At 41.2% G+C, this 27204-nt stretch overlaps 1 protein-coding gene across 1 annotated transcript in view; it reads right to left on the minus strand.

Annotated features, from left to right (window-relative positions):
- Positions 1–14: 14 nt before the first annotated feature.
- PLTP (phospholipid transfer protein) overlaps positions 15–27204 on the minus strand; it is a 58427-nt gene continuing 31237 nt past the window's right edge. Inside the window, exons 2-16 of the mRNA XM_063459161.1 lie at positions 21702–21821; positions 21250–21349; positions 21022–21150; positions 18091–18246; positions 16306–16369; positions 15417–15480; positions 10420–10511; positions 7503–7679; positions 6466–6525; positions 5099–5263; positions 2656–2723; positions 951–993; positions 800–863; positions 504–580; positions 15–418 (exon numbers count right to left, since the gene is read on the minus strand). Of these exons, the coding sequence (XP_063315231.1) occupies positions 302–418; positions 504–580; positions 800–863; positions 951–993; positions 2656–2723; positions 5099–5263; positions 6466–6525; positions 7503–7679; positions 10420–10511; positions 15417–15480; positions 16306–16369; positions 18091–18246; positions 21022–21150; positions 21250–21349; positions 21702–21813 (1488 nt within the window). The 5' untranslated portion in view covers positions 21814–21821 and the 3' untranslated portion in view covers positions 15–301. The remainder of the gene's footprint in view (positions 419–503; positions 581–799; positions 864–950; positions 994–2655; positions 2724–5098; positions 5264–6465; positions 6526–7502; positions 7680–10419; positions 10512–15416; positions 15481–16305; positions 16370–18090; positions 18247–21021; positions 21151–21249; positions 21350–21701; positions 21822–27204) is intronic.

The following is a 27204-nucleotide window of genomic DNA, read 5'->3' on the forward strand; positions in this document are numbered from 1 at the left end:
CTGTTAAGAAGCCGTAAAAGTGACAAGTGTTTAATTCTATACATACAAAATTTGGGCTTATCTTTTGTAAAACAACATATAAAGAATCTCTATAGGGATGATCCCCTGATATTGATGATCAAATTCCTCTGGTTTAAATTATGGTTTTGGTTTCTTGAGTCAATGGGTGTAGAAGGCATATAAAAAGTATATGTTGGATTTAAGGGCTAACCCCCTACAATGCTACTTATCTGTACCAATCCTTGATGAGAGACTGGCTATATTTCTTTTTCTATTTAGCAAGACCGCAGCTTAGATGTCCTCAGATGGATTCATTGGGTCCTGGGCTTGGTGGGGTTGTGGGTGCTGGACGATATTCATTAATAACTTCACGCAGGCTTTTGGAGAAGTGCAGATCACCGCCAATCAGAACAAATCCCTGGGTGCATGAAATGTACCAAAATGTTAGGACTTGACTGAACCTTACAACTGCATACATGACACCGGGCATGTTAGTTGCTTACCGCATGGTGCGATGTGGTCTCGCGTACGAAATCTAGGCCTTCAGGTAATGGAATTCTAACACCTCGTTTAGTCCTCTCTGTGGTAAAGAAATGGAACACCGTAATGGCTACACATACTCGTAACAACAGCTACTACTAACAGAAGATTTCAGTTTGTAAAATTATATGCTAATGCCAACAAGTACAACACTGATTAGACAATATTGAGCCTTGCCTTCTAAGTTTGTCTTTTGAATGATTTCGTCCCTACACATTCAATGAAAGTGAAATGAGTGAATGAAGTTTGGAAATATTACCATTGAGCACAGGCATCACAGTCAGCTGTAGAAGTGTCTTTAGAGGATTTTGCAAGGGGATCAGCTGTGGGGAGATGTGAAGATGGAGCAATTATTAGTTCCCTATATGGGGAAAAAAGGCGCCATTAGCTAAAATTCTAAGCTCACTCACCGCCAGGGACTCCAAAGCAGATTTATTCGAATAAATTCGGAACCTAAAGTACAGGAAGAATCCAATGAAGAGAATTAGGGATATTTGACGTATCCATATAATTTACAAACACATTTGTGAAAAATTAAAATTTTATAAATCCACAATGTTTTGTCCCACAACCGGGTGCCTCATTTTAGTTCCCTGTCATAGAGAGAGCATATGGAGAAGAGAAGACATTAAACAATGTTTCTGCTTCTCTCTTTCATTTGCAATGCTTTTACTGGCAAATCAGAGTTAAATTCAATATTTGTTAATGATTTGCAATTTGGTGTTAAGGAGAAAACGTCCCTGAAAATGTTTAAATTCCATAACAGGTTTGTAATCCAGACACTTATTAAACAATACATTGTATTAGAATGGAGATATCTGCTTGCTTTATGCAAAAAAATAAAACAAACTGAAATTTTTGCCATTGGCAGGTAAAAGATTTAATTATTAAGTGGATCCAGGCAATCACATTTTAATTGGCTCTGTTACCAAAAGATAAAAAGACTGTGTTGGAATTTCAATGAAATTCTAACAATCAACATATAACATAAAACAAAGAAGGGACTATTTTGTAATATGGTAAACATCCTGACTTAACAAAACTTGACAAAAGGCAGAGCTTCCACCGTCAAGTTTTGTCAGTTCCCAAAGCCGTCGCTGGTGGAATCAGGCATTGTCTTGCTAATTTTGATACAATAACTATGGAGATCTCTTTTGTACTTAGAATGTTTGAGCATGCGCAAGATTACAGCACTGATGTGGACTTCTGAAAGATGAAGCGGCTGAAGAAAGACGATGTTGGTGCCCATGGAGGACAACTTCAGGTAAGTATAACTTACCTCTGCTGAAACCCAAGTGGTGACGTCATCATTGGGAATTTTTGCAGAATATGCAAAGACCTTCGAAGATGACAGAGCTTCTTTAAAAGTGTCTGGCAGCATGGCTCACTCATTCTTATTTAAAAAAAAAAAACCAAACATACTGACTGCCAAGAAGCTCAACAAAATGCCATGGATGGAGAACCATGGAAGTATTTGTCTGATGTTTAGATCTGTTAGCGTACAGCACAGAGCAGTGACGGAAAATCAGGGGATCATCACAAGAGATCTTTGCTAATAGCAGATCCAATTGGTTTATTTTCATCGTCTTATTGCTCTCTTGTGTATATGTAAATACCCAGAGAACAAAAAAATAAAAATGCAGAGTAAATAAACCTAACTATAATCCCTATAACTCGTCATCAACCTTCCTCTCAATGCTCACCCTGATAAAATGAATTGTATTTAGGAACAATGCTGTATGGGTCAAGGCAGGACAGGGAGCAATGTTTCGTAAGAACCAATCGTTTGTCTGGAACACGGTCATGTTTCTGCCCCCGTTTCACACAACGCACAGTAATGTGCACCAGATCGGACTCCACTCAGTAGATTCCTCGCCCACAAGATGCCGCTCAGCCATGCTACTTCAGTGGAAAGCAACCAGCCTCTCAAATACCAGACTGTGGTAACGAGCACAAGTGGCAACAGTTACCTTGTGTCTGATGTCTGACCTAACAGTCTGGTCACAAGATGGCAGTTAGTGGGCCTCAATAGTTTGAAACCCATGCCGTGACAAACTACATAACTGAATTATGACGAAAAACATATTTTTGTTGCCTAAAGATTGGTTACATCACCTTTTGAGGTCCAGTTGAACCTGCAATGTAGTCTTCTTAAGGGTAACCTTGGCACTGAGGCGAGATTCCTGAGCACAGAAACAATATAAAGTCAACTATCTGTATTGCACAGATACTACTAACTGGTGTGGTGTTGGTAACGAACATTTTAGTTCCACTTCCAATTTAAATCAGTTTAAAACAATGTTCCCAAGTGATTTTCTTTTAATCTAACCAATACTATAGCCAGGCGTTCTGCCCTTGATTACTCTTCCTACAGATTCTTAACTCTCCCTGCTGCCAATAATTCTAACTCAGTGATACTACTAGTACTGAGAATCCTAACTCAGTAATACTACTAGTGCTGAGAATCCTAACTCAGTAACACTACTCTTACTGATAATTCTAACTCAGTGATACTAATACTACTGATAATTCGAACTCAGTGATACTAACAGTAATGATACTTCTAACTCACTGATACTGCTAGTACTGACAATTCTAACGCAGTGATGCTACTAGTACTGAGAATCCTAACTCAGTGATACTACTAGTACTGACAATTCTAACTCAGTGATACTACTAGTACTGATAATTGTAACTCAGTAATACTACTAGTACTGACATTTCTAACTCAGTCATACTACTAGTACTGACAATTCTAACTCAGTAATACTACTAGTACTGACAATTCTAACTCAGTGACACTACTAGTACTGATAATCCTAACTCAGTGACACTACTAGTACTGAGAATCCTAACTCAGCGATACTACTAGTACTGAGAATCCTAACTCAGTGATACTACTAGTACTGAGAATTCTAACTCAGTGATACTACTCTTAGTGATAATTCTAACTCAGTGATACTACTACTACTCTTACTGATAATTCTAACTCAGTGATACTACTAGTACTGACAATTCTAACTCAGTGATACTACTCTTACTGACAATTCTAACTCAGTCATACTACTAGTACTGACAATTCTAACTCAGTGATACTGCTAGTACTGATAATTCTAACTCAGTAATACTACTAGTACTGACATTTCTAACTCAGTGATACTACTAGTACTGACAATTCTAACTCAGTGATACTACTAGTACTGATAATTCTAACTCAGTGATACTACTAGTACTGACAATTCTAACTCAGTGATACTACTCTTACTGAGAATTCTAACTCAGTGATACTAATAGTACTGACAATTCTAACTCAGTGATACTACTAGTACTGATAATTCTAACTCAGTAATACTACTAGTACTGACAATTCTAACTCAGTGATACTAATAGTACTGACATTTCTAACTCAGTGATACTACTAGTACTGATAATTCTAACTCAGTAATACTACTAGTACTGACAATTCTAACTCAGTGATACTACTCTTACTGAGAATTCTAACTCAGTGATACTAATAGTACTAACAATTCTAACTCAGTGATACTACTAGTACTGACAATTCTAACGCAGTGATGCTACTAGTACTGAGAATCCTAACTCAGTGATACTACTAGTACTGATAATTCTAACTCAGTGATACTACTAGTACTGATAATGCTAACTCAGTGATACCAATAGTACTGATAATGCTAACTCGGTGATAGCAATAGTACTGATAATGCTAACTCAGTGATACTACTAGTACTGACAATTCTAACTCAGTGATACTACTAGTACTGACATTTCTAACTCAGTGATACTACTAGTACTGATAATGTTAACTCAGTGATACCAATAGTACTGATAATGCTAACTCAGTGATACCAATAGTACTGATAATGCTAACTCAGTGATACCAATAGTACTGATAATGCTAACTCAGTGATACCAATATAGTACTGATAATGCTAACTCAGTGATACTATTACTGACAATTCTAACTCAGCGATACTATTACTGACAATTCTAACTCAGTGATACTAATAATTCTAACTCCGTAATGCTACTCGTACAACTCGTTCTAATTAGTTTCTACTCATTGTGCTTCAGGTAACTCCTCCTCTTTTACTCTGTATTACTGCTCTGCATAGTGATTAACTCCTGTGACTCCTGGTGCACTTTGTATAAATACTGAGGTCAGTTTTACTACTAATGCTTTTATAATTACTCCCCATATGAAGTACCTCCTCATACTTCAAATAATTACTTCCTGCACGTATTGTATTACTCTCCTCCTTCTTCAAATAATTACTCCTTCCTAGTTCAGTTTACTGTCTTTAGTTACTAACTGCTTCCTATATTTACTCTACGTAGTTCCCCATGCTGTGGAATAATGGAATAATTTCACGTAATTACAGATTCTGTATCTCATTAACTTATTCAGATATTTAAAGCATTGTAATGCTACTCTGACTCCACCCACTACGTCATATAATGGTTTTGCTACTCATCACAATACTTATGATTACTGTACAATACTTATGATTATTTCAGTTTCAGATGGTGCTGTGTCTCATACCATAGTCATGCTGCTTAGCTGAATGAGGGGTTGGTCTGGTGGGTCCAGGTATATATTTAGGATTGCGTTAACCGTCACAGAGGTGCCTGTGGGCTTGATAGTAAAACGTGGAGGTGTAGAGACACGCAACTCCAGCTTCATGGGCGATTCAGACACAGAAGGATCCTAACATACAGGGCAGGATATACAGTCAGGGGAGATATACAGTTATAAATCACACATAACCCAAAATAGACTTAGCCGAGCAGAGTGCAGGCTAGAGATTAACAATGTAAAGTACAACACTAAACAGAACTAACAGAGAATTATAACAAATTTGTTTATACAGCCCTAATCACACCTTCCTAAACACTTCCTGTATAGTGAGATATAATGTTTAAGCTTCCCTTACTGCAAATTCTGTTTAATTTAGAATCTTATTTCCTTCTCTGTTAACTGTCTTCAAGACCCTGCAAAAGCCTCCTGTGTGTCATTAAAGTTCAGTTTACAGAGCAGTAGATAAAAACGTCTAATGTAAGTAAACATCTGATTGATGTTATTAAAAAATTGCAGAAATGCCGCTTCAGCTGTCAAAAAGTCAGGGGAGGTTTTCTTCTGCTTCTCCTCACTCCACAGAGCTAACAGAAGTGGCAAGTGTGCACCTACCATCCCCCCTGTACTACAGCTCATAGAAAAGCTGTGATTGGTGTATTCCCCGGCACAGACTGAAAGTGGGAGGGCTTATAAAGGCTACAGGCAACAGGTCTGCAGCTTCTGGAAGCAGTTTTTTAAAATAAATATATATATTTAGGTATCACGTGACTAAGTTTTACTTTTTCTTGTTACACCCCCCGCCTGTCAAACAGACAACCGTTCCTGTTACTTACTATGATTAGACAGCAACACAAAGTCTGAGTGGGGGGAAAGGGGAGGGGCTGCAAAGGCTGCAGACAAGATATCTGCAGCTTTCTTTAGATTCATTAATAAATTCATTTATGTTTTCATTTGTTATATATACTTATATCTACCATTCAATTTTATTTTATGTTTCTATCTTTTGTATTTGGGCAGTGGAGGGTCTCTTCAACCAATATTAAACACAAAGCTCCCCACTATAATACCTGGCTGAACCCGGTTAACCAGTGTTATAAACTGGCAGTTGAGAAACCTGTCTATTAAAGAAATATATTGAGTTCACTAGTAATGAAGAGCTATACTGAGTTACCTACGGTAATCCAAGGCTGTACTTCCTTAACCAGCACTAAATGCATATTCACAACATGGTGCAGTGACTGACCGGACTCAGTTGTAGTATATACATATCACCATGGCACATTATTGCCAACCACCACAGGAGGATCCTCGGAAAAAGTTTATGAGGAGCTTACCATCAGCATAAGGGTTCCGAAGTACGATGTGCGTAACAGGACTTCCAGGTCTTTTGGCATCTGTGGACATATTAACCAAATTTATTCATTCTCATCACTAAGATTTTTTTGAAAGTATACAAAATGGGGAGCACTAGAACTAATGAGTGGTTTGGTTTTGTAGTAACACTTTGCCGCAAGCCAACCGATGAAACGTAGCTTTTTGCCAGGTCACTGTGAGTCATCTGATCAGCATTGTGGGCCACCACACTTATTTACTAGTCATGTTACCGCTACGGTTTAAGCTGATGCCTCAGAACAATGTCAAGTATGGATTGTGGCTAGGACACATTACAATTGAAACTTACAGCATAGATTGAGACAGTGCCATGGGCAAGGAGGGAATGGATGGGGGCTGTGTCATAGACAGGAAGGGAATAGATGGAGACAGTGAAAACAGAGAAAGTGGCCAGCAATTCATGAAGATTATGTTCAGTGTATTCCAGAAAATGTCTCAGAATAATTAAAAGAAAACTCAAAACACCATAACCACTACAGCCTGCCATATTATGGTGCCATGAGTGGCTTGGTAAATAGCCAAATTGTTTTAGTATGGTTTGACAACTTTAATGGGTACACTGGTGCCCATGCTGCTTAAGGTCTTCCATTGAAGGAGAAGCTGGATGTCTCCATTGAAGAAGGCATGGCAGATCTAGGATTGCGCTCAATGGCTGAGGGTGCTTAGCTTGTAGGCTCAACCAATAAGTCCAGACTCTGCACAGCTAACTTGACTCTCCTGCTCGAGAAGACCAGAACTTATAGGCTGTGGCTGCAGTTGCCTGGTGGTGCCCAAGCAAGCTGTCAACCCGTACTAAAAAAGTTTGACTACTTACTGTGAGATGGTGCCAGGGCACTCTTATCAACACAACCGCCTCATTGTTCTGTAGTGGTTGTACTGCTTGGCGTAGTCCTTTAAAGCAAACCCTACAAATCTCTTAAATCTCTATTATCACATCTACCAGAAGCCTAGTTAAACAATTAAGTTCACTGCCACTTACCTGTTCACCAGCAATATCCAGGTTAAGTACACCCGACTGGTAATACGCATACAAAGCAGAGTCGAAAAAATATTCAGAGAGCGCAATGTACACCATGCGTTCCTGCTGCTTTATGTGCAGTGCTGGTGACAGGTTGGGAAGAGTCTGATTCTGCTCCGAAAGCGAGAAAAACATGCCCTGCATTGGACAAGGCACAATTATTAACTTGGCATAAATACAGCAATGCAAAAAAACATATAGAACATATAGCAATGCAATAGCAATATGTATCTCTGGAACTCATCACATACAGTTAAAAGGATACAAAGCTGGGAATAATATTCACAGTACATTATAATAAACGTATAAAACACCGAAAACATGCACATATATACAAACTAGCAGAATTCTCTGTAAAGTGGTAAGGAAATATATTGATAAGGTTATTCGTTGAACTGGGAATTTTTCATTTACAAAATATTTTCCCAGGAAAGATACAGTGAGAATTCTCTTGTTTTCAAGTATTTATTTACTGGAGAACTGACCTGTGAATTCAGGCCCTAATTACTGATCAGGAAATAGTGTTGAAGGGGATAATTTTACCAATTCAGTTACATTGCCCTAAAATCTGTAACAGTCTGCTCAATTCCTAGTTTGATATGATTGTATATCAGGGCTCAAACATTTCCAATCACAATATAGGTATTGGACAGTGAATATTCCGCCCCAGAGAGTAGAAATTCACCCCTGATGAGAATGTCTTGAACCTTCCAGGCTTACAGTAGAGAGTATATTTTGGACCTACACAGCAGTGTAGAACTTGAAATTCTGAGTGCCGTATTGTATTATGGACAAATTATAAATCCAGAGTGGTCGACAACTGCTGTCATTTAAATGACAACAACTAAAAAGCTACCATCTATGGTGATTATACTAGGAGGACCCTGGCCCATTCCCCAGCAATGGGGACAAAACATTTTGTAACGGCTTGCCTCTTATTATTATTTATAAGTCCCAGCAAATTCCACAGCACTGTAAAATGGGCTTCTTAACTATGTCCACCCGGGAGCGGAGTCTCCTCTCAAGAAGGCTGAATGACATCGCCTTCTGCAGAGCTGCAGAAGCTAGATGCTGATCCTGTCAATCATTGATTGGCCAAGAACATCAGCTAAGCATTCTGCAATCAGTGAGCGTCTCTATGCAGAATATGCACAGAATTGACATAGCCAAAACAGAACTCTCATTCTGGACTTGTTAATGATGCTGCTGGAGGTGGAGTTCATAGTGAAATGCTGAACATGCAGGGCTCCTTGCACCATGACCACTTCTACACACTGAAGGGGTCAAGGAGCTTAGAATAACCATTTTACTAACACTAACCTATAAATATAATCTAATATAAAATATACATAACAGCAAAGCATGTATTAGGACAAAAAATTGCCAACATGGTGTTCTGCAGACAATTATAAACCACTCAACATTTTGTCTTGTGATTTATTAAGATGTCTTCATAACCCATTGATGTTATTTTCCATACAACAAGGATCACAGGGGGGCATGTCCTCACCGCGAGGCATGCAGCCACATGTTCTGAGCACTTCAGATGACCAGAAGGCCAAAGCCTGGATTTAATTGCCCGCTTTACATGAAGATGTCCAGCATCATCTTCTAAAGCCCTATAGGAAAGCATTGAGTCAAAGCTTTGCTATGGGGAAGGTCTAATGTGCGTAGGAAAAGCACATTAGGTTCCCGAATCTTGCTGAAGTTACCGTAGGAGAACCCTTTAGTGTTAGGAATTCATCTTTGTATTTCTAACACTAAAGTTTTCATTTAAAGCTTTATCAATTTGCTATCAAGCTCTGATTTGTCAGGACGCACAAAAAAAAACAAACAAACATATTTTCCTCCAAAAAACATGCCTAATGTCAGAATAGAGAAGAGCACTATTAGCTATGAAGATCATATACAATTCATAACGCACTGGGAGACTAATCGCAAGTTAGGGCTCAAGCTCACATCTTCCTGACCTTAGATGATCGATGCTGGAGATGCAGTCCGAGAAGAGAATATTAATGCTCCTTACTCAAGACATTCTGGACAGAGATTAATTCCTTCACCAAGGAAATCGCAACAATCAGGTTGCCGTGAGAACCTCACTGTTTCCTTCTTGAAACCTCACTGTTTCCTCCACATACCAAGATCCCAACTAACACTAATCCTCCACGTTCTCAAAGCCACAAAGAATTCTGTAGATAAAAATTGGAAGTCCCCCATGCTTCCATCACGGCAACCTGTGTAGCTCTCCAGACTACACGTCTCCATGAAAAATTGTCTCACCACAATCTGAGCTCACTTCCAAAATTGCAAAAATCTGGTCCACATGGAACGAGTTCTGCAAAACTCAATCAGCCCTAACTTCCCAAACATCCTCAAGCTAATACTTAAACCCTTTTTATAGCCATTCACTCTCTTCTGTGCTATTTCTCCCATCCCCAATCCATACCTGTTCCCAACTCAATGCTTTAATTATCTTCTGCTTTTTTTTGTTGACAATATGCACAACATTTACTTGTATTCTTGTAGATTTGTTTGCAATGTTCTCAACATTTATTTTTTGAAAACGTTCAAAAAACATCATACCGGTACATTGAAAAAAATGTATAAAAACAAAGATTACAGTTGTATCTATATTCCTTGATTGTTGGCCAGTAGCAACTAATTAAAATTTGTATAGTGCAAACGATAGCCAAGCCCTTAATAAATAGTTCCTGCATTTATACAATTAGATTATAATACAAAGTTGATTTAGAATAAAAAAAAAGCAATGTGGTAATATTTGAATCAAGTATTTATGCTAGAAGAATAACAATTACAGATCTGTTCTATTGTTGTCTGCCGTCATTGTAACATCACACCAATCAGCCAGCTATCTTGCCTTAAAGTCCATATCCAAACTGTCCTCTGATACATCCGGGTCACGCAAGAGAGAATAATCAATTCCTATGTAATCGTCCACCGCGTTCCGCACTGTATAGAAAATGGACAAAATGTTATTATATCATGTACTGTTTATGCAATGGAATGAGAGGTTTTTAGTTAAAGTTAAATAATGGTGTAAATTTACAAAATAGATATAAAAAGACTGCATGCCTTAAAAGAATTAACATACTTAAAAACCATTGAAACTTATAAATATCTAAAGGGATTTTTAAAAAAAAATAATTTCTTCATCACCTGAAATGTTTGGAGGGAAATTTGAAAATATTGGTTTTCTTTCCTTTGAACTTAATGAATTGTTTAAAATGCGTGGGGCAGCCATGCAATAAAGATAGCAGAAAGAGAAACAAAGTGGCAGAGTTCACGAAACATAGGCCTCGATTTAATATTTCTGGATAAGCTTTTCAAATGATCACATCATCTGTTAGAAACATTGTTTATCTTCAAAAATTCCCATAGATTTTAATAGTGACTTCTGTAGACACATGATTTGAAAAGCTAACATTTTCTAATAGATTTTAGCCATTTGAAGAGTGTGGCGAAACCAACCTCGCCACTGGGCCCTGGAGAAGCCCGTTTGCTAGCCTCCTACCTGCTGACTATGGCCCCTGGGTTATTTGGGGCATATTGTACTTTATATTGCTGCAACTGGCCCTTTTAAAATCATCGATGGACATATTGGGACTTTTTGGGATTGTGGCGAAACCGACCTCGCCACGTGTCCTTGGAGGGGGCCGATTGCCCGCCTCTTGCCTTTGGACTATGGACCAGACTTTATGGGAATGTGATACCCCAGATAGCTATACCATGGAGCCTATTCATAATGAAAGACTATGGGAAAGACTTTAGCTCCATGGCAATTGTACTGTGTGAGTAGGATCTGCGCGCTATTCGGTAGTTTTGTGCGCGCAGATCCCAGCTATCTGGGGATAGGTGAAATGTCTGTGTGTTATGTGTAAAAGGTGAATTTATGTATTTTAAAGTGTTTTACTGTCTTTGTGTCCCCATGTGCTTAATGGAGTCTGTCTCTGTGCTGGGAGATAATTGGATTACTTCTCCAGCACAGAGAAGGCCCTGGAAAGCTAGGGGTTTTAAAAGATACTTTTAGTAACTTTTGAACCCCTGGTCTGATCCATGCCATTTTTTAATATGTTGTTCCCCTGAATGGATTGATTGTGGATATGTAATTTTGTGTGAATGTGATGTATGGTTTTGAAGTTATAAATATTGTGTGAAAAGTATATTTTAAACTGTATGAATAATGGGATTATGTGTCACACTAAGGGGAGGGGATGTGTGGGAGGTAACATCTATGTCATTGGTTCTTTTATGCCTCCCCCTGGGTGTGGCCTGTATGTGTGAGTTGGAAATAAAAGCCAGGCTGGATGAGCCAGTCCAGAGTTCCTGTTTTACCCTCAAAGTGATGTGTCGTCTCATTATTGGGGGAAGGATTTATTGCATGCTGTTCCAGTTGACTGCTAGGAGTACAAGCCTATTCGTATGGTTCCTATTCAATGGTCTACAGCATTCATATGCTTGGGAGAATTTAAAGGTTTCTCGGATTCGGTGATTGTGGTGTCTGCCAGAGTGCTTGGAGTCCTCAGGAAGCACTAGGAGCATCCATTAACGGAGGTACTCAGTCGGGGTGCCAGGCGATCCGTTACATTGGTGGCAAGCGGTGGGATGGCGTCCTAGTGCGAGGTAAAGCAGCTCGGAGACACAGTTCGTTTGGATTACAAATTGAGGGCAACGCTAGCAGTCGTGCAGCGCCCCTGGGAGCAGACAAGTATGGAAGGTTCTGGCTCTGGAGATGATTGGCTGGCCGAGGTGAGGCAGCGAGTGGCCGAGTATGGGGATGATATACCCATGGAGACACGCCGGGTGATCTGGAACCAGGTCATGGCTGAGCGAAACACAAGGCTGGACCGAGAATTCCGGTTGGCAAAAGAGAGGAAGTATGCTCAGCAGCAGGAGCGTTACAGCAGCCGAGTAGAGGCTGCATCCGAGGAGGTTAGCCGTCTTTCCCTGAGGCGGCGGGAGGAACCCGAAGTGGGGGTCCTCATAGACTGGTCCTGTGAGGAACCACAACAGGCAGGTAGAGATGGGACCAAGGTCTCTCCACCGGGCCCACCGGGATGCTGGGCAGCCGGCCCAGATCCCCAGCAGCAGCCAGAGTTGCCAGGTGGGGAAGCAGGTGGCCCTTACTCACAAATGTTGAGGGGCCTCACGGATTGGTCCTGGGAAGACCCACAGATGGCAGGTGGAGATGGGACTGCGGTCTCTCTACCGGCCCTACAGGGATGCTGGGCAGTCGGCCCAGATCCCCAGCGGCAGTGTGCGTTACAGGGAGCTGAAGGTGCCGTTCTTGCTCCCCAGCGGCAGTCTACGGTGCAGGGAGAGGAGCCTGTTATCCCCTCTCCCCAGCAGCTGAAGGTGTGTAAGGGAGAGGAGTTTGTTATTCCCTCTCCCCAGCGGCAGCGCAGCTCACCAAGGGGAGACAGTAAGCCCCTCACCAGCGCAGATGGGACCGTGGTCTCTGCGCCCTGCCTACAGGGAGTACAGAGGGTCAGCCCTGCTCCCCAGCAGCTGAAAGTGTGTAAGGGAGAGGAGTTTGTTACCCCCTCTCCCCAGCGGCAGCTTAGCGCACCAAGGGGAGACAGTAAGCCCCACACCAGCGCAGATGGGACCGTGGTCTCTGTGCCCAAGTTACAGGGAGCTGAAGGGGCCGTCCTCCCTCCCCAGCGGCAGTGTGATTTGTTGGGAATTGGGAGCCCAGTCTCCTTTCCCCAGCGGCAGAGTGTCCAGCAGGGAATAGAGAGCCCAGTCTCCTTTCCCCAGCAGCAGGACACTGCATTGGGAGGAGAGACAGTCGGTCTCCCTCCACAAAGACTGAAAGTATGCATGGGAGAGGAGATTGTTACCACCTCTCCCCAGCGGCAGAGTGTTCTAATGGGAGAGGAGCTGGTTACCACCTCTCCCCAGCGGCAGCTTAATGTACCAGGGGGAGACTGTAAGCCCCACAACTGTGCAGATGGGACTGTGGTCTCTGCACCTACAGCACAGGGGGTAAGGACAGTCAGTCCTGTCCCCCAGCAACAAGGCTGCTTAGCCAAAGGGGAGACAGTCGGTCTCCCCCTCCAACAGCGGAGCTATGTATCCAAAGGGGAGACAGTCGGTCTCCAGCAGCAGAGCTGTGCAGCTAAAGAGGAGACAGTCGGTCTCCAGCAACCAGGCTCCAACCAGACTACTCCCGTGGTAGTGCTGGCACCAGGACAGAGTACCGCTGGTCTCTGCCCCCTCAGCAACCCACCAAGGCAGCCTACCAGTCCCCCACACAGCCGTGGTAAGGCACATGGACATGGACAAGATTCTCCCTTACCCAGGTGTAGTAACCATTTATTGCGGGTGGGCTGTACTGCTGTTTCTGTCTTGTGGGTGGGCTGCTGGACTAACAAGGGCACTGACCGGCAAGAGGTCAGGTACCCTGTTAGTCTGTTTGGAAAAGGGGAGAAATGTGGCGAAACCAACCTCGCCACTGGGCCCTGGTGAAGCCTGTTTGCTAGCATCCTACCTGCTGACTATGGCCCCTGGGTTATTTGGGGCATATTGTACTTTATATTGCTGCAACTGGCCCTTTTAAAATCATCGATGGACATATTGGGACTTTTTGGGATTGTGGCGAAACCGACCTCGCCACGTGTCCTTGGAGGGGGCCGATTGCCCGCCTCTTGCCTTTGGACTATGGACCAGACTTTATGGGAATGTGATACCCCAGATAGCTATACCATGGAGCCTATTCATAATGAAAGACTATGGGAAAGACTTTAGCTCCATGGCAATTGTACTGTGTGAGTAGGATCTGCGCGCTATTCGGTAGTTTTGTGCGCGCAGATCCCAACTATCTGGGGATAGGTGAAATGTCTGTGTGTTATGTGCAAAAGGTGAATTTATGTATTTTAAAGTGTTTTACTGTCTTTGTGTCCCCATGTGCTTAATGGAGTCTGTCTCTGTGTTGGGAGATAATTGGATTACTTCTCCAGCACAGAGAAGGCCCTGGAAAGCTAGGGGTTTTAAAAGATACTTTTAGTAACTTTTGAACCCCTGGTCTGATCCATGCCATTTTTTAATATGTTGTTCCCCTGAATGGATTGATTGTGGATATGTAATTTTGTGTGAATGTGATGTATGGTTTTGAAGTTATAAATATTGTGTGAAAAGTATATTTTAAACTGTATGAATAATGGGATTATGTGTCACACTAAGGGGAGGGGATGTGTGGGAGGTAACATCTATGTCATTGGTTCTTTTATGCCTCCCCCTGGGTGTGGCCTGTATGTGTGAGTTGGAAATAAAAGCCAGGCTGGATGAGCCAGTCCAGAGTTCCTGTTTTACCCTCAAAGTGATGTATCGTCTCATTATTGGGGGAAGGATTTATTGCATGCTGTTCCAGTTGACTGCTAGGAGTACAAGCCTATTCGTATGGTTCCTATTCAATGGTCTACAGCATTCATATGCTTGGGAGAATTTAAAGGTTTCTCGGATTCGGTGATTGTGGTGTCTGCCAGAGTCCTCAGGAAGCACTAGGAGCATCCATTAACGGAGGTACTCAGTCGGGGTGCCAGGCGATCCGTTACAAAGAGCTCACCCAAAAATATTAAATCAAGGCCGACAGGTTGGTTGCCGAAGCAGAAAACTATCTATGATTTTAAATAGGAAATTGGAACTTTTAGAAGGTTTTAGATCAGGGCTGGACATCTGCATCTGTACACCCCCAATCTGCAACTTCCATAATGCTGTAACATTCTAAAGTCTGGCAAAGCATCATGGTAGCTGTAGTTCTGCAACATCTGGGCATCTACCTTTTGCCCAATTCTATTTTAGATGCTAACCCCTCTCCTTTCCTTCAAAGTCTGAACCCCCCAGAAGCTCACTTACCGGGTACTGTGTTCAGAAGAGAGTTTAGCAGCACCAATCCGGCATGTCGGAGAGCGGGACAAATCTACAACAAACACACCAAGCGGATCCATTAAGGGTTATAAATAAGCAAGTGAAAACCCCTAAAATGTCTATAGGACTTCTAGGGCCCTACTACTGAAATTACAACTAGGGAGAATACAGGGATCCACACGTTGCACAATGCCAAATTGTTGGACAAATCACTGGGAATCAAGGGACTATAAAATAAATATTAATGGTAAATGTAAATGATTTAGATCAGGCCAGATGAAGATATATCTCAATTATGTTACAGAACTACACATCCCTTAAAGACCACAGTCTAGGCAGAATATCCTCTACAGCTGTAATGATTATTGTGCCAGGAGTCTCCTAGGGCCATACCCAGGGTACGAGTCAAACCGTTTTTGGGTCCCCCAAACACCCACAGTCAGGCCTCTTATCTGATATGGCTAAAGTGAAAATTTTACTTCTGAAAGAGATTTTTCAGTCTCTTTTCCCTATTTGAACAGAATTAGTTGTCTGATAGAGTCAGATGATTATCTCAGCCACTTAAATTTGTCCAAACACAGGCAGAACTGATGTATGGAAAGCAGAATCCTGTTTCGGTGATATCTAAAGAGAGCCGCAGACTGCGCACGACCCTTGAGACTTAGGTCAGTGTAAAAACCATTTGAAAGTGGTTTAACTTTTACTTGGGAGGTGGTGCCTGGAGACTCATGGTACCATAACCACTACAACAAGCTGGGTAGAGCATTACATGCAATATCTACTTGAAGGTAAGTGATCATGTATTTTTTGGTGGAGTAAAAAAAACAAAAACACTTGAAAAAAACAGAAGTAAAAAGCAGTAACTTGTACTACCTACCTGCTGGTTTAACAGAAATCTCATTCCCGTTGTTATAAAACTGCCAAGAAAATCGTACACTTTCCTACAATGAGACAATGCAGTTAATAAAGGTGAGGCTGGTGAGACGCTGGAGCACAGATAGAGTGATAGAGTTAAGATGACGGAACTGAGGAACCAAGAGATATATTCAAAATATATCTCTTGGTTTTTATATATATATATATAGATAGAACTAAAAAAATCAGCACTCCCAGGTATTTTCCCACAAACTTCTTTACTGAAAAGAGTGTCAAAGAATCATCAGCGTATCTGAACCTGACAGTTGGGGAACTGCTACTGACCCACAAGATGAAGCTCGGATCTCCTGATCTGATATTGGTTAATAGTATTGCTCCTGTCTATATTACAACTCACTAGATACTAAAACTTTGTATACATGTCTTGCTCATGTCTTGAAAATATTGCTCGTTTATCTGGCCTGCGAGCCAACTTTGTACTATTTACTATGCCTTAATAAACAGATTTACAAAAAAAAAAAAAAAGAATCATCAGCGTTTCAGTTCCGAATAGGAACTTTCATCAGGACAAACACTCTTTTTTCTTTTACGGAATTATTATTTTTTATATATATATTTAATTTTTTATTTTTTTTATATAATATTTAATATTATTATTATATTAGTATTATTTTTTTATATATATATAAAAATATAATAATATATGAAAGTAAAAGTGTGGTTATAAGAGCATCAGGTGGTCTGGCTAGAAAGGGAGTGATTGCAAATGCCCCATGGCTGCTATAATTGAATTAAAATAAATGAGGCATAAAATGTTGCAACATGGGACACAAACACTGCCAAAGCTTGAGGCTATGATCCTCATATGGAAGAAGAGCTTCTGTGCATTTTGTGTGCTATGTTGCACAGACTGGCAAGAACATATATGATGCGGTTTTCTGAATTGGATTTAATGATTTCATCACCCTGGGCTGAAATTTGTCAGCCATATTCTAAGCAGATATTGCCCAGGTCATTGGTACTCCAAATATATTCTGATACACACACAGAGACTTTCTATATTCATCATTAAAGGCTTAATTAAAGCACCATGACCACTTCAGTGATTTAATGTGGTTATGGTACCTGGGTTTTGCACATACGGAGATCAACCTGCCAGAGATGTAACTCCACTGCTAACAGCATCACTGGGGTAGCTATCTCGAAACTAGTGTTCTGGGCTAGCTAATATAATTTTGCAGCTTTCCATGTGCCAAATTGCAATCTTTGGCTGAGAGTGCGTAGCCAAATGCACGCCATGATTGACAGCTCTGCTGAAGCCAGATGTCATCAATCTTCCTTCAGAGAAGATGAAGAGCCATGGCGATACCCCAGCAAAAGGGCAAGCCTTGCAGAAGAGGTAAGGGTAGAGAAAGAAGTGAAAATTAAAATTGTAGAATGGCTAGGTCAAGACAACTGGCTGAGTAGGAAGGAGTAAATATGAACACAGAATAAGTAGAAAGATTGAACAAATAACGAGGAGGAATTAGAGGAGGGCACCTAAAGTATTTGACACTTCATGCCTGCAGGGCACACTCAGCAGGTCGCATTTCTACTTGCCGGGGCTGAGTTTTCACTCCCCAATGGCCAGTAGGCAAGTGGAAATTTTGAGCCCTATTTAAAGTGAGATCTATCTAGTTACAAAATGAATATAAAATCTTAATATCAAACCAACAGTTTCACAGCATCATAGTGATCGAGTGGAGATATGTTCATTAACAAGATGTAAATCTCAGGGTTCGCTCACTTGAGAGTGCCACTGAAGCCAGCCTGCATCTTGTTGATGGATGCTTCACACGACAAGTTGGCAATCTTCAGACGTCCACCTGGGTCCCGTGCCAGATCCAGCTGTGTTTTAATATGTACACCCTCTGCAGAGGCATTAATCATCCCCACATCGTAACTGGGTAAAAAAACAAAAACAAATTATGAAATGGAACAAATGATTGTCATTCCATACTTCTTCATTTAACTGTATCTCTGTTAAAGTTCCTTTCCATAATAATTTAAGCATTGAAAACTTATACTCCCTGTATTACTCTGTTAGATATTTACTTCTAGCAATGCTTAGCACTTAGTGAATAGGGTTAATACGTAAATAAATATATGATTCCTACATCAGTGCTAAAAATCTGAATTCCTACGTTACTAGCCAGGCCTTAAAAGTTACTTGCCACAGCAAGCGTAGTATACACTTCACGGGTGAATTTCTATTTGCTAGTGCTTACTATTCACTTGCCTTTGGCTAGTGTCGAATTGAAATTTTGAGCCCTGCTACATAATACAGACATAGAGTACACTCCAAGCAAAGTAAAAAAATATATAGTTTTTCTATGTCTACAGGGCCTACATAGGTCAAACAATGAAAAAAACTTGCGTTTTTAAGCTCAGAACTAATGGTAGAGCTTATTCAGGTGCAATCAGAACATTATCTTTCACCCAGCTACCGATAGATGGCGCCACACACCATTCTAACTGTAGTCCAAAGGTAGCAATACCACAGAAAATCCACCAACACTTCTCCAGGAAGGAAATCAGGCATAAAACCTGTTTTAATTTGCGGTACTTATAAGACTATAAGTCCAGAGCTTGAATGAAATATGTTCAGTGTAGTCGGGTAAAGACCTCAGATTGTTTTTCTATGTTCTTACATCTATGGCTCTTTGTTACATTTTAACAACAAAGAATAAAAGGTGCCTTAAGAAAGTCTCAGCCACATCTCTTCTTTGAAGTGCGAGTTTGTGTATTCTAAAATAAACCAATGTATACAGTAAACACAGAGTCGTCTTTCCACATGGGCCCCTCAAGCCCCCCAGCGCGATGCCCAGCGGAAAGGAGAGAGATCCTTTGATCTTCCATGCCGGCACTACTGGAGAGCCGGCACTACTTTCTTGCAGTGGGCCCTCTGGGGTCGGTGGGGAGATCAAAGGCCCTTGGTTAGAGGGTAGAGATGTAAGGAGGGCCCAAAGACTGGCTGATAAGGAGGAAGAGAAGGACATGGGAGGAGATCGTCCTTCCCACAAGCATGCTGTGTGGAGCATCGCCGCGCGTTACCATGGTATCGTTCCACACAGCGCTCAGCTCGGGAGGAGTGAAGATAGCCTGCTGCCAGAGGAGCTGCAGGCTATAGATCACCACCACTGGACCGCCAGGGCAGTGTCCCCCCTCCTTCACAAAAGGTAAGAAGAAGGGTTGGGGGGGGACATAAAGATTTAATTAATGTACTGTACATTTATTATTTTAAAAAACAAGAAAACACTTGCTCCATGCACCCCTCACACTCTGCAACACACACACACACACACACACAGCTCCCCTCACACACACAGCACCCACACACACACAGCACCCCTCTCACACACACACAGCACCCCTCTCACACACACACAGCACCCCTCTCACACACACACAGCACCCCTCTCACACACACACAGCACCCCTCTCACACACACACAGCACCCCTCTCACACACACACAGCACCCCTCTCACACACACACAGCACCCCTCTCACACACACACATCACCCCTCTCACACACACACATCACCCCTCTCACACACACACATCACCCCTCTCACACACACACACATCACCCCTCTCACACACACATCACCCCTCACACACACACACAGCACCCCTCACACACAGCACCCCTCACACACAGCACCCCTCACACACAGCACCCCTCACACACAGCACCCCTCACACATAGCACCAATACACACATACAGCACCACTCTCACACACACAACACCTCTCTTATACACACAGCACCCCTCACACAGACACACACAGCACCTCTAACACACAGCACCCCTACACACACACACAGCACCCACCCACACCCACCCACACACAGCACCCCTACACACAAACACATACACTGCAACTCTCACTGTAGTCTGTGTGTATTCAGCAGCCTGTGTGTATTCAGCAGCCTGTGTGTATTCAGCAGCCTGTGTGTATTCAGCAGCCTGTGTGTATTCAGCAGCCTGTGTGTATTCAGCAGCCTGTGTGTCTGTGTGTGTATTCAGCAGTCTATGTGTGTGTGTGTATTCAGCGGACTGTGTATGTATTTAGCGGACTGTGTATGTATTTAGCAGTCTGTGTATGTATTTAGCAGTCTGTGTATGTATTTAGCAGTCTGTCTTTGTGTACTCAGCAGTCTGTGTGTGTACTCAGCAGTCTGTCTTTGTGTACTCAGCAGTCTGTGTGTGTACTCAGCAGTCTGTGTGTGTACTCAGCAGTCTGTGTGTGTACTCAGCAGTCTGTGTGTGTACTCAGCAGTCTGTGTGTGTACTCAGCAGTCTGTGTGTGTACTCAGCAGTCTGTGTGTAAATGTGTTCAGCAGTCTGTGAGTTTGTATGTATTGCATTTGCTGGAGGTACCAATAAATATAAGCTTAATTTTAGCAATAATTTACATTTGTATTACTGTTAGTTGTTGTGAAGGCAGGGCCCCAGTCCACTGCTTTGCCTCGGGGCCCATAATGCTGTTAAGATGGCACCCAGTAAACAGGTGATGACAGAGGTTTGTCTACTGTTCCATTATCACTTAAGTGAAAACCACTCTTTGAGCTCTTCTAATACTCTATATTCTCTATACTGAAAATGTGTGCATCTACTCTGTCTACATCAGAACCCACTGAACCTCATAATCATATGTAAATGGTACTTACAAAAGCCAGTACAGCAGTTTTCGCTGAAAGGTGAGGCTGATGGAGGCGTTATTTATGTCCAAAACTAGTTGCTTGTGTGGTTGAAACCATAACTCGGAAAAATGGAGCTGCAAATGTGTCACACGCACACTGGAAGAGAACATTGGAACATCGGTAACAAATGCTACACAAGGCAAAACTTGTATAAACAATTTATGCACACATAAAAACTAACTGGTAGACACTCACTTGTTGATGCTGTATGAGAATCTTCCTTCGTTGCCGGTCAAGTCTGGAATTGTGATGTTCTCAAGCTCTTCTTCCACAAATTTCAGGCCCTCGTGTTTAACTGGACAGAAAATACTTGGTTAACTGAGTCCCTATGGACTGAATATATAGACCATTATGGTTTCAGAGTATACGTATTAGAATAAAGCAAAATGTCTGCAGCTCAGCCCTCATTATTCAGCTTTGAAGCTCTTATCTAGCTAAACACAGGTCCACCTATGCTCAGATAATCAACTCCCAATCATATCATCATTACAATTTCATCATACCCTTACAATACTATCAATATATTGCAAATAATTGTATTTCATCTCTTTCCTCACTCATGATTTGATAATGTCCAACTCTCGCACGGCATCAAAGTTCTGAAACCTCAACACATCACACATGTTTTGTGGAATCGGCCTTCTTACCAAATTGTAGCCCCTTTGAAGTTATCCTTATTCTGCACCCCGGATTAACAGGGTGGGAAACTGATATCACAAGAGGTAGGGTTATAAGCAGAAGGTACATCACTTGGGCCATTGTGCTTCCTAACCTGAAGGTGACAAAGTCAAATTACTTAGTATACGGCAATAAGAATGCACAGCCTAAACATGAAATATTCACCGATACTCTTTAGGTCAGCCTAGAAAAATGTCAAAAAAGAGTTTTTAAATGTTTAATTTATACTGTACAAACTCTACGTTTAATGTTGGCATAACATTTTTGAAAACAGAAAACAAACAAAACAGAATTTGCATGTAAAAGTGCCTTACTAATTAGAGAGGTCATAATACAATAGCCAGTCTTGGTTAACATAATATAAAGATCAAACACTCAAGCTACCAGTCCTCACAACAGAGATGTGAAGAAATTAATCTTGGATATAAGAACAACAGGTAGATGAAACATATAATTTTTTTTTAAATTTCAACATGTCCTACAGATAGCAAGGTCAGAATGTGTACGAAACTGTGTTAATTATCCATGACGTTTCTTGGTACACTTTGGGTTTTTTACATGAATTTCTTTAAAGTCCAAATTAAGTCAAGGGTTAGACATAATAAAGCCAGCAGTTTAAGAAAGAATAAATAATATGGGATCACCAGGATTAAGTTTTTAGTAGAAGAAAATATATTGTTCTCCTACATAATGTTAATAATTCTCCTTTTTTTTTTAGGTGAGCAACCTTTGAATAGTAGAGTAACTAATATTGCGAGTGATGTAATCCTCAAATGATATCTTCAGCATTACAGTATCTTAATTCTTCTCAAATTAGCAGACTAGTCCCCAGTTCTCACTATAGTAGTGGAACTTTGGTGAGATGGAAAGAGAAGTTTTCAGAATTAATATGTTGCCAATAAATCTATGAAAGATTTCAGGCCATTCTGAGGGAAAAAAGAGGTTATACAAAATATAAGATAACTGTACGCAAATGTGACCATAGAGTTTAAGTGAGCAAATCATACTCCCTCCACCCTGCCAACATTGGCTTTCCATAAAGGGTATGGACCTGTAAAATGGACATTAGCACTGGTGCCCAACAAAGGACTCCCCAGAAGAACAGGCATGTAAACCTAGGGTGAAAGCATGCTGGGCTGCCAGACAATCGTGTTTGCTAGCCTCATTAAGGGTGGAAGCTTTCTAGGGATAGTTCAACAAAGTTCCATCAAGTGGGACACTAGGAAACAAACCTAGGACAGCAGGACAGAACCCCAAAATTAGTAGTCCCACCAGATTTAGGACAGTTGGGAGGCCTGGAAATTACAAGCGCTTTTGGTTTTAGGCAATGTTCCTACTTTAAGTGTACACTATACCTTTTATATACAGAGAGAGAGACATAAATTATCTTTAATATGCCGACATTTTCTAGCTGTATGATGAATAAAGCTTTTCACAAGTTTGCTGATTTTTTTTCTTGCATTTTAAGTAGAACAAAACTGTTCTGTTGTTTGACCTGAGTTAATCGGATTTAATGACCTAAAGTAACTCTTTTTTGAAAAGAAATAAAAAAAAATAGCTTACTCAATGGAAAACAAGAGGGCACTGTATTGTGCAAGATGTAATCCTCTCAGCATCGTACACCACCCTGAGCTTACTTTAAGCTCAAAACGTTTATTACAAATTCACCACAATTCTGCTCTAAATTATCTACCATTTCGACGTTCATTGGAATGGAACCGAAACCACAATCCACCCAATATGGCAGCCATTGTGTGTGTGTTTTTAATGTGGTTATCATCACAGGCCTGCGGTGATAAAAAAAAAAACATATGTTGGTGGAATATTCCTGTAGCAGAAACGGAGGTAGACTTTTCGGAACTCTTGTACGTGAAGTAACTTTGCTTTTCTGCTATTTCATGTTTGTTTTCAATCTAACAGAAACCAAATTCAAAGCAATATACACCACGAAACATTTTGGTGGGCTAGTAGAACTAGATAGTCTTGTATTGATATACTGAAAGCAGGGGTGCACAAAAAGGTAGATCCCCAGATGTTTTAGAATGACAAAGCAACATGGAAGGTGTAGTTTTAAAACATCTGAAGATCTTTTGGGCACCTCTGATTTAAAGTATCAAGAACAAATTATTTATGATTTATGTATAAAACTTTAATTAGAATGCCCGTCCAACATTTCTCTATTTATAGGGTGTATGAATTACCAAACCACATGGCAGGCATGGAGAAAGTAAAGCAATTACTCCAACTATAGGTAACTATATCTAAACACACACTTATATAAGGCTGTGTAACATTGGGGCTTATTTAGTCAACAAAGAATTGTGGACAATTGACAAGGAAACTGTCAATGTCAGGCTTAACTAGCCAAAGCATAAAGAAAGATATCAAATTCAGTTCCTTGTCATGTTTTTTGAGCTCTAGTACTTTGTCCTAAAATTTGTAGATCCATTGGCAATTCCCCATAATGCCTTGTGTAGTGAATGCTGGGAATATTAAAAATGAGTAACCAATTTTTGGTGCTTATCACAATATTGAGTTTGAAATGTTGCCTCTTTTATTAAAGTGTATATATTGAGTCCAAGTCAAAACATCTAACTGTATTTTATTACCTCAAGTAACAATTCCCTCTAGTTGTAATTTAGAGCTAAACGTCTGTGGAGGAGCCAGACCCCACCTAGGTACTGTATCCCTGGTCCTACCCACCAACATAGAATTGTGTTTTCTAAGCCTCTACACTAACCTCAAGACTAATCAGTCAGTATGTGAATCATGGAAAAAGGAATACCTACTTGTGACTAAGAACATCAAACCAGACGAGGGTATCACTATATACCCAGGGAACTACACCTGCTACTGTATATATGGTGGAAAAGGCCAGTTTTTGGGTAATTTCACTGGTAAATATTGTGCCACCTATAGCACAGTTCCACTCGCCCTGCTACAAAAACATGTTAAATCCCTGCGGGACATATATTGGTTGTGTGGGGATATGCAACTTAGGTCAAGGTTGGAAGATTTATGGTGGGGGGAATGCACCCAGGCCAAAGTTATTATGCAATATACACTATATTTCTGACAGCCACCAAGTTGCACATGTCAAGTCACACTCGCACATCAGAACCAGAAGAGGCACTCCTGTAAAGGGCAGTTTCAACCCTCATGTGTATATAGATGCCGTTGGAGTGCCAAGGGGGGTGCCTAATGAATTCAAGGCTAGAGATGAAGTTGCAGCGGGATTTGAATCCATCCTCCCTATCATCACAGCCAATAAGAATTTGAATTGGATCAACTATATATATATATTATAACCAACAACGGTTTGTCAATTACACAAGAGATGCCCTCCAGGGATTGGCTGAGCAACTTCAGGCCACATCTCAGATGACTTTCCAGAATAGAATGGCCCTAGACATGATCCTAGCAGAGAAAGGGGGGGTATGTAAAATACTCCCTGACACCTACATTCCTGATAACACAGGCCCTAATGGCAAGGTAACCCTGGCAATAGAGAAGTTGGAGAGTCTCTCAGAAGAGTTAAAGAGGAACTCTGGGGTCACTGATCCATGGGAAAGATGGTTTGGATGGATGACTGGTTGGCAGAAAGTTCTGGCTCAAATAGGTGTGGTAGTCCTGATAATGTTGATCATCCTTGCTCTCATTGTTTGTTGTGTTCTTCCCTGCATTTAGAGAAGACAGCAGATCAGGCCACACCGACTACATTCATCAGGAGATAGATGAGGAGGATTACGATAAGCCCTATGCCCCGTTGCAGTCCCTCCCCACCAATACCAAAGCTACATTATTTTAGGGACCATAGGGTTAGCATCTGTCTTTACGGGCAAAGTCTGTAGCGAGGGGGGTGGTGGACAAGCCACTGCTCGTCTATATGCGCAGCATCAAAAAGTTCCAAGGCCTGTTGGACAGATGTGCTGTAGGCTACTAGGGACAGCTTATAGGGATAGATATCGCTGCTAGATATGACTTTTCGTAAATAGTCATTTTAAAGGGGGACTGTTATGGATAGAAATTAATGTAGGTAAAATGTCTATTTACTATGTATACCTGTATTCAATATTTATGCAAAATGGCTGCTAGAGCACCCCCTCCCATCGACCAAACACCTTGTGTAACAAGATGGCGTCTCCTCCTGGAGTAAAATCCTGAGATGATGGTGACATCACACTTTGGAGGAAGTGCATTAGATAAGACACTTAACACTTGACCAATTAAAGATGTATTCTTTCTGTTATCTCATGTTTTGCATATGATGTATTTTCTGCTTTATAAGGGGTCTGCCGCCCCTCTAAGTAAACATTCCGAAGTTTTTCATTAACCTGAAACTTGTGTCTCAGTGTGATTTACTTTCGCGTGCACGCACCGTATTTTACACAATTTGGACAGGGGCAGATACTCAAATGAACAAACACTTGGTTTGATCCTGAACAGTACCCCTCATACGTCTGGCATATGTCCCTTGACCCTCAAATTCATTGATACCACCTCCTCCATACCACCACATATGGGAGTGCTTACCTACTCAATTTTTGTAACTTCACGCTTGTAGCATACTGGTTGAGGGGTAGAGAAGGACCATTAGAACCCTCCTTTTGGGTGTGAAAGAGTAGTCTGAAGCCTCAATTCATTTCATTTCAACCACCTTGTAGAGTAGGGGTAGGCAACCTTTGGCACTACAGATGTTGTGGTCTACATCTCCTATAACGCTCCCACAGACAAAGCTGGCAAAGCATCTGGGGAGATGTAATCCACAACATCTGGAGTGCCTACCCCTGTTCCAGAGTCATGGGTACACACCTGACCTATTTTTATCTTCACACTGCAATCTATGGTGTGAAGGAATAGGTGTTTCTACATTGCCAGGTCTCACCTCGTTGACAGAGGTCCATTGTTTGTTTAATTGATATATGTACTTTTTTTTAAATCTACTTCTGCTTACACACCATTTCTTAATGGAGCACTCCAAGTACGAAAACCATCGCAGCCAACTTTTCTTGGTTGCACGAAAAAGAAATGTTCATTTAGTACTATGGCAAACACACATTGATAGCTTAACAGCAGCTTTTTTCAGACTAAAAACTTGGAGCGATACATGAAGTGAGATCTGGGCTTTAAAGCAATATGTATACACATTACATTGGTCAGAGGTATTTATCATCAATGCCTACAGATTTGCGGAATGTTACTAACCTGATGCTATTTTGTAGACACGTGCACATATTGGTGGGAGAGAGAAAGAATATCTGTGTATCCTGCACAGTTTTGTTGCTGACACATCAAAGCCCTGTAGCTATGGGTCATTTTTCTTTCTTGGCATAAGTTGTAATTGTGTGATTCTTGATATACAAATAACAGATGTTGTAACCTCGTGATTTCTAGCAAGCTGTCTTTAGCCAGTGTATGCAAAATAAGGAAGCTCCCTTTGTTGTCTGGATTTACAGTGAACTCTGTCCAAAT

Source organism: Pelobates fuscus, chromosome 6 (genome assembly GCF_036172605.1).
Source record: "Pelobates fuscus isolate aPelFus1 chromosome 6, aPelFus1.pri, whole genome shotgun sequence".
NCBI lineage: Eukaryota > Metazoa > Chordata > Amphibia > Anura > Pelobatidae > Pelobates > Pelobates fuscus.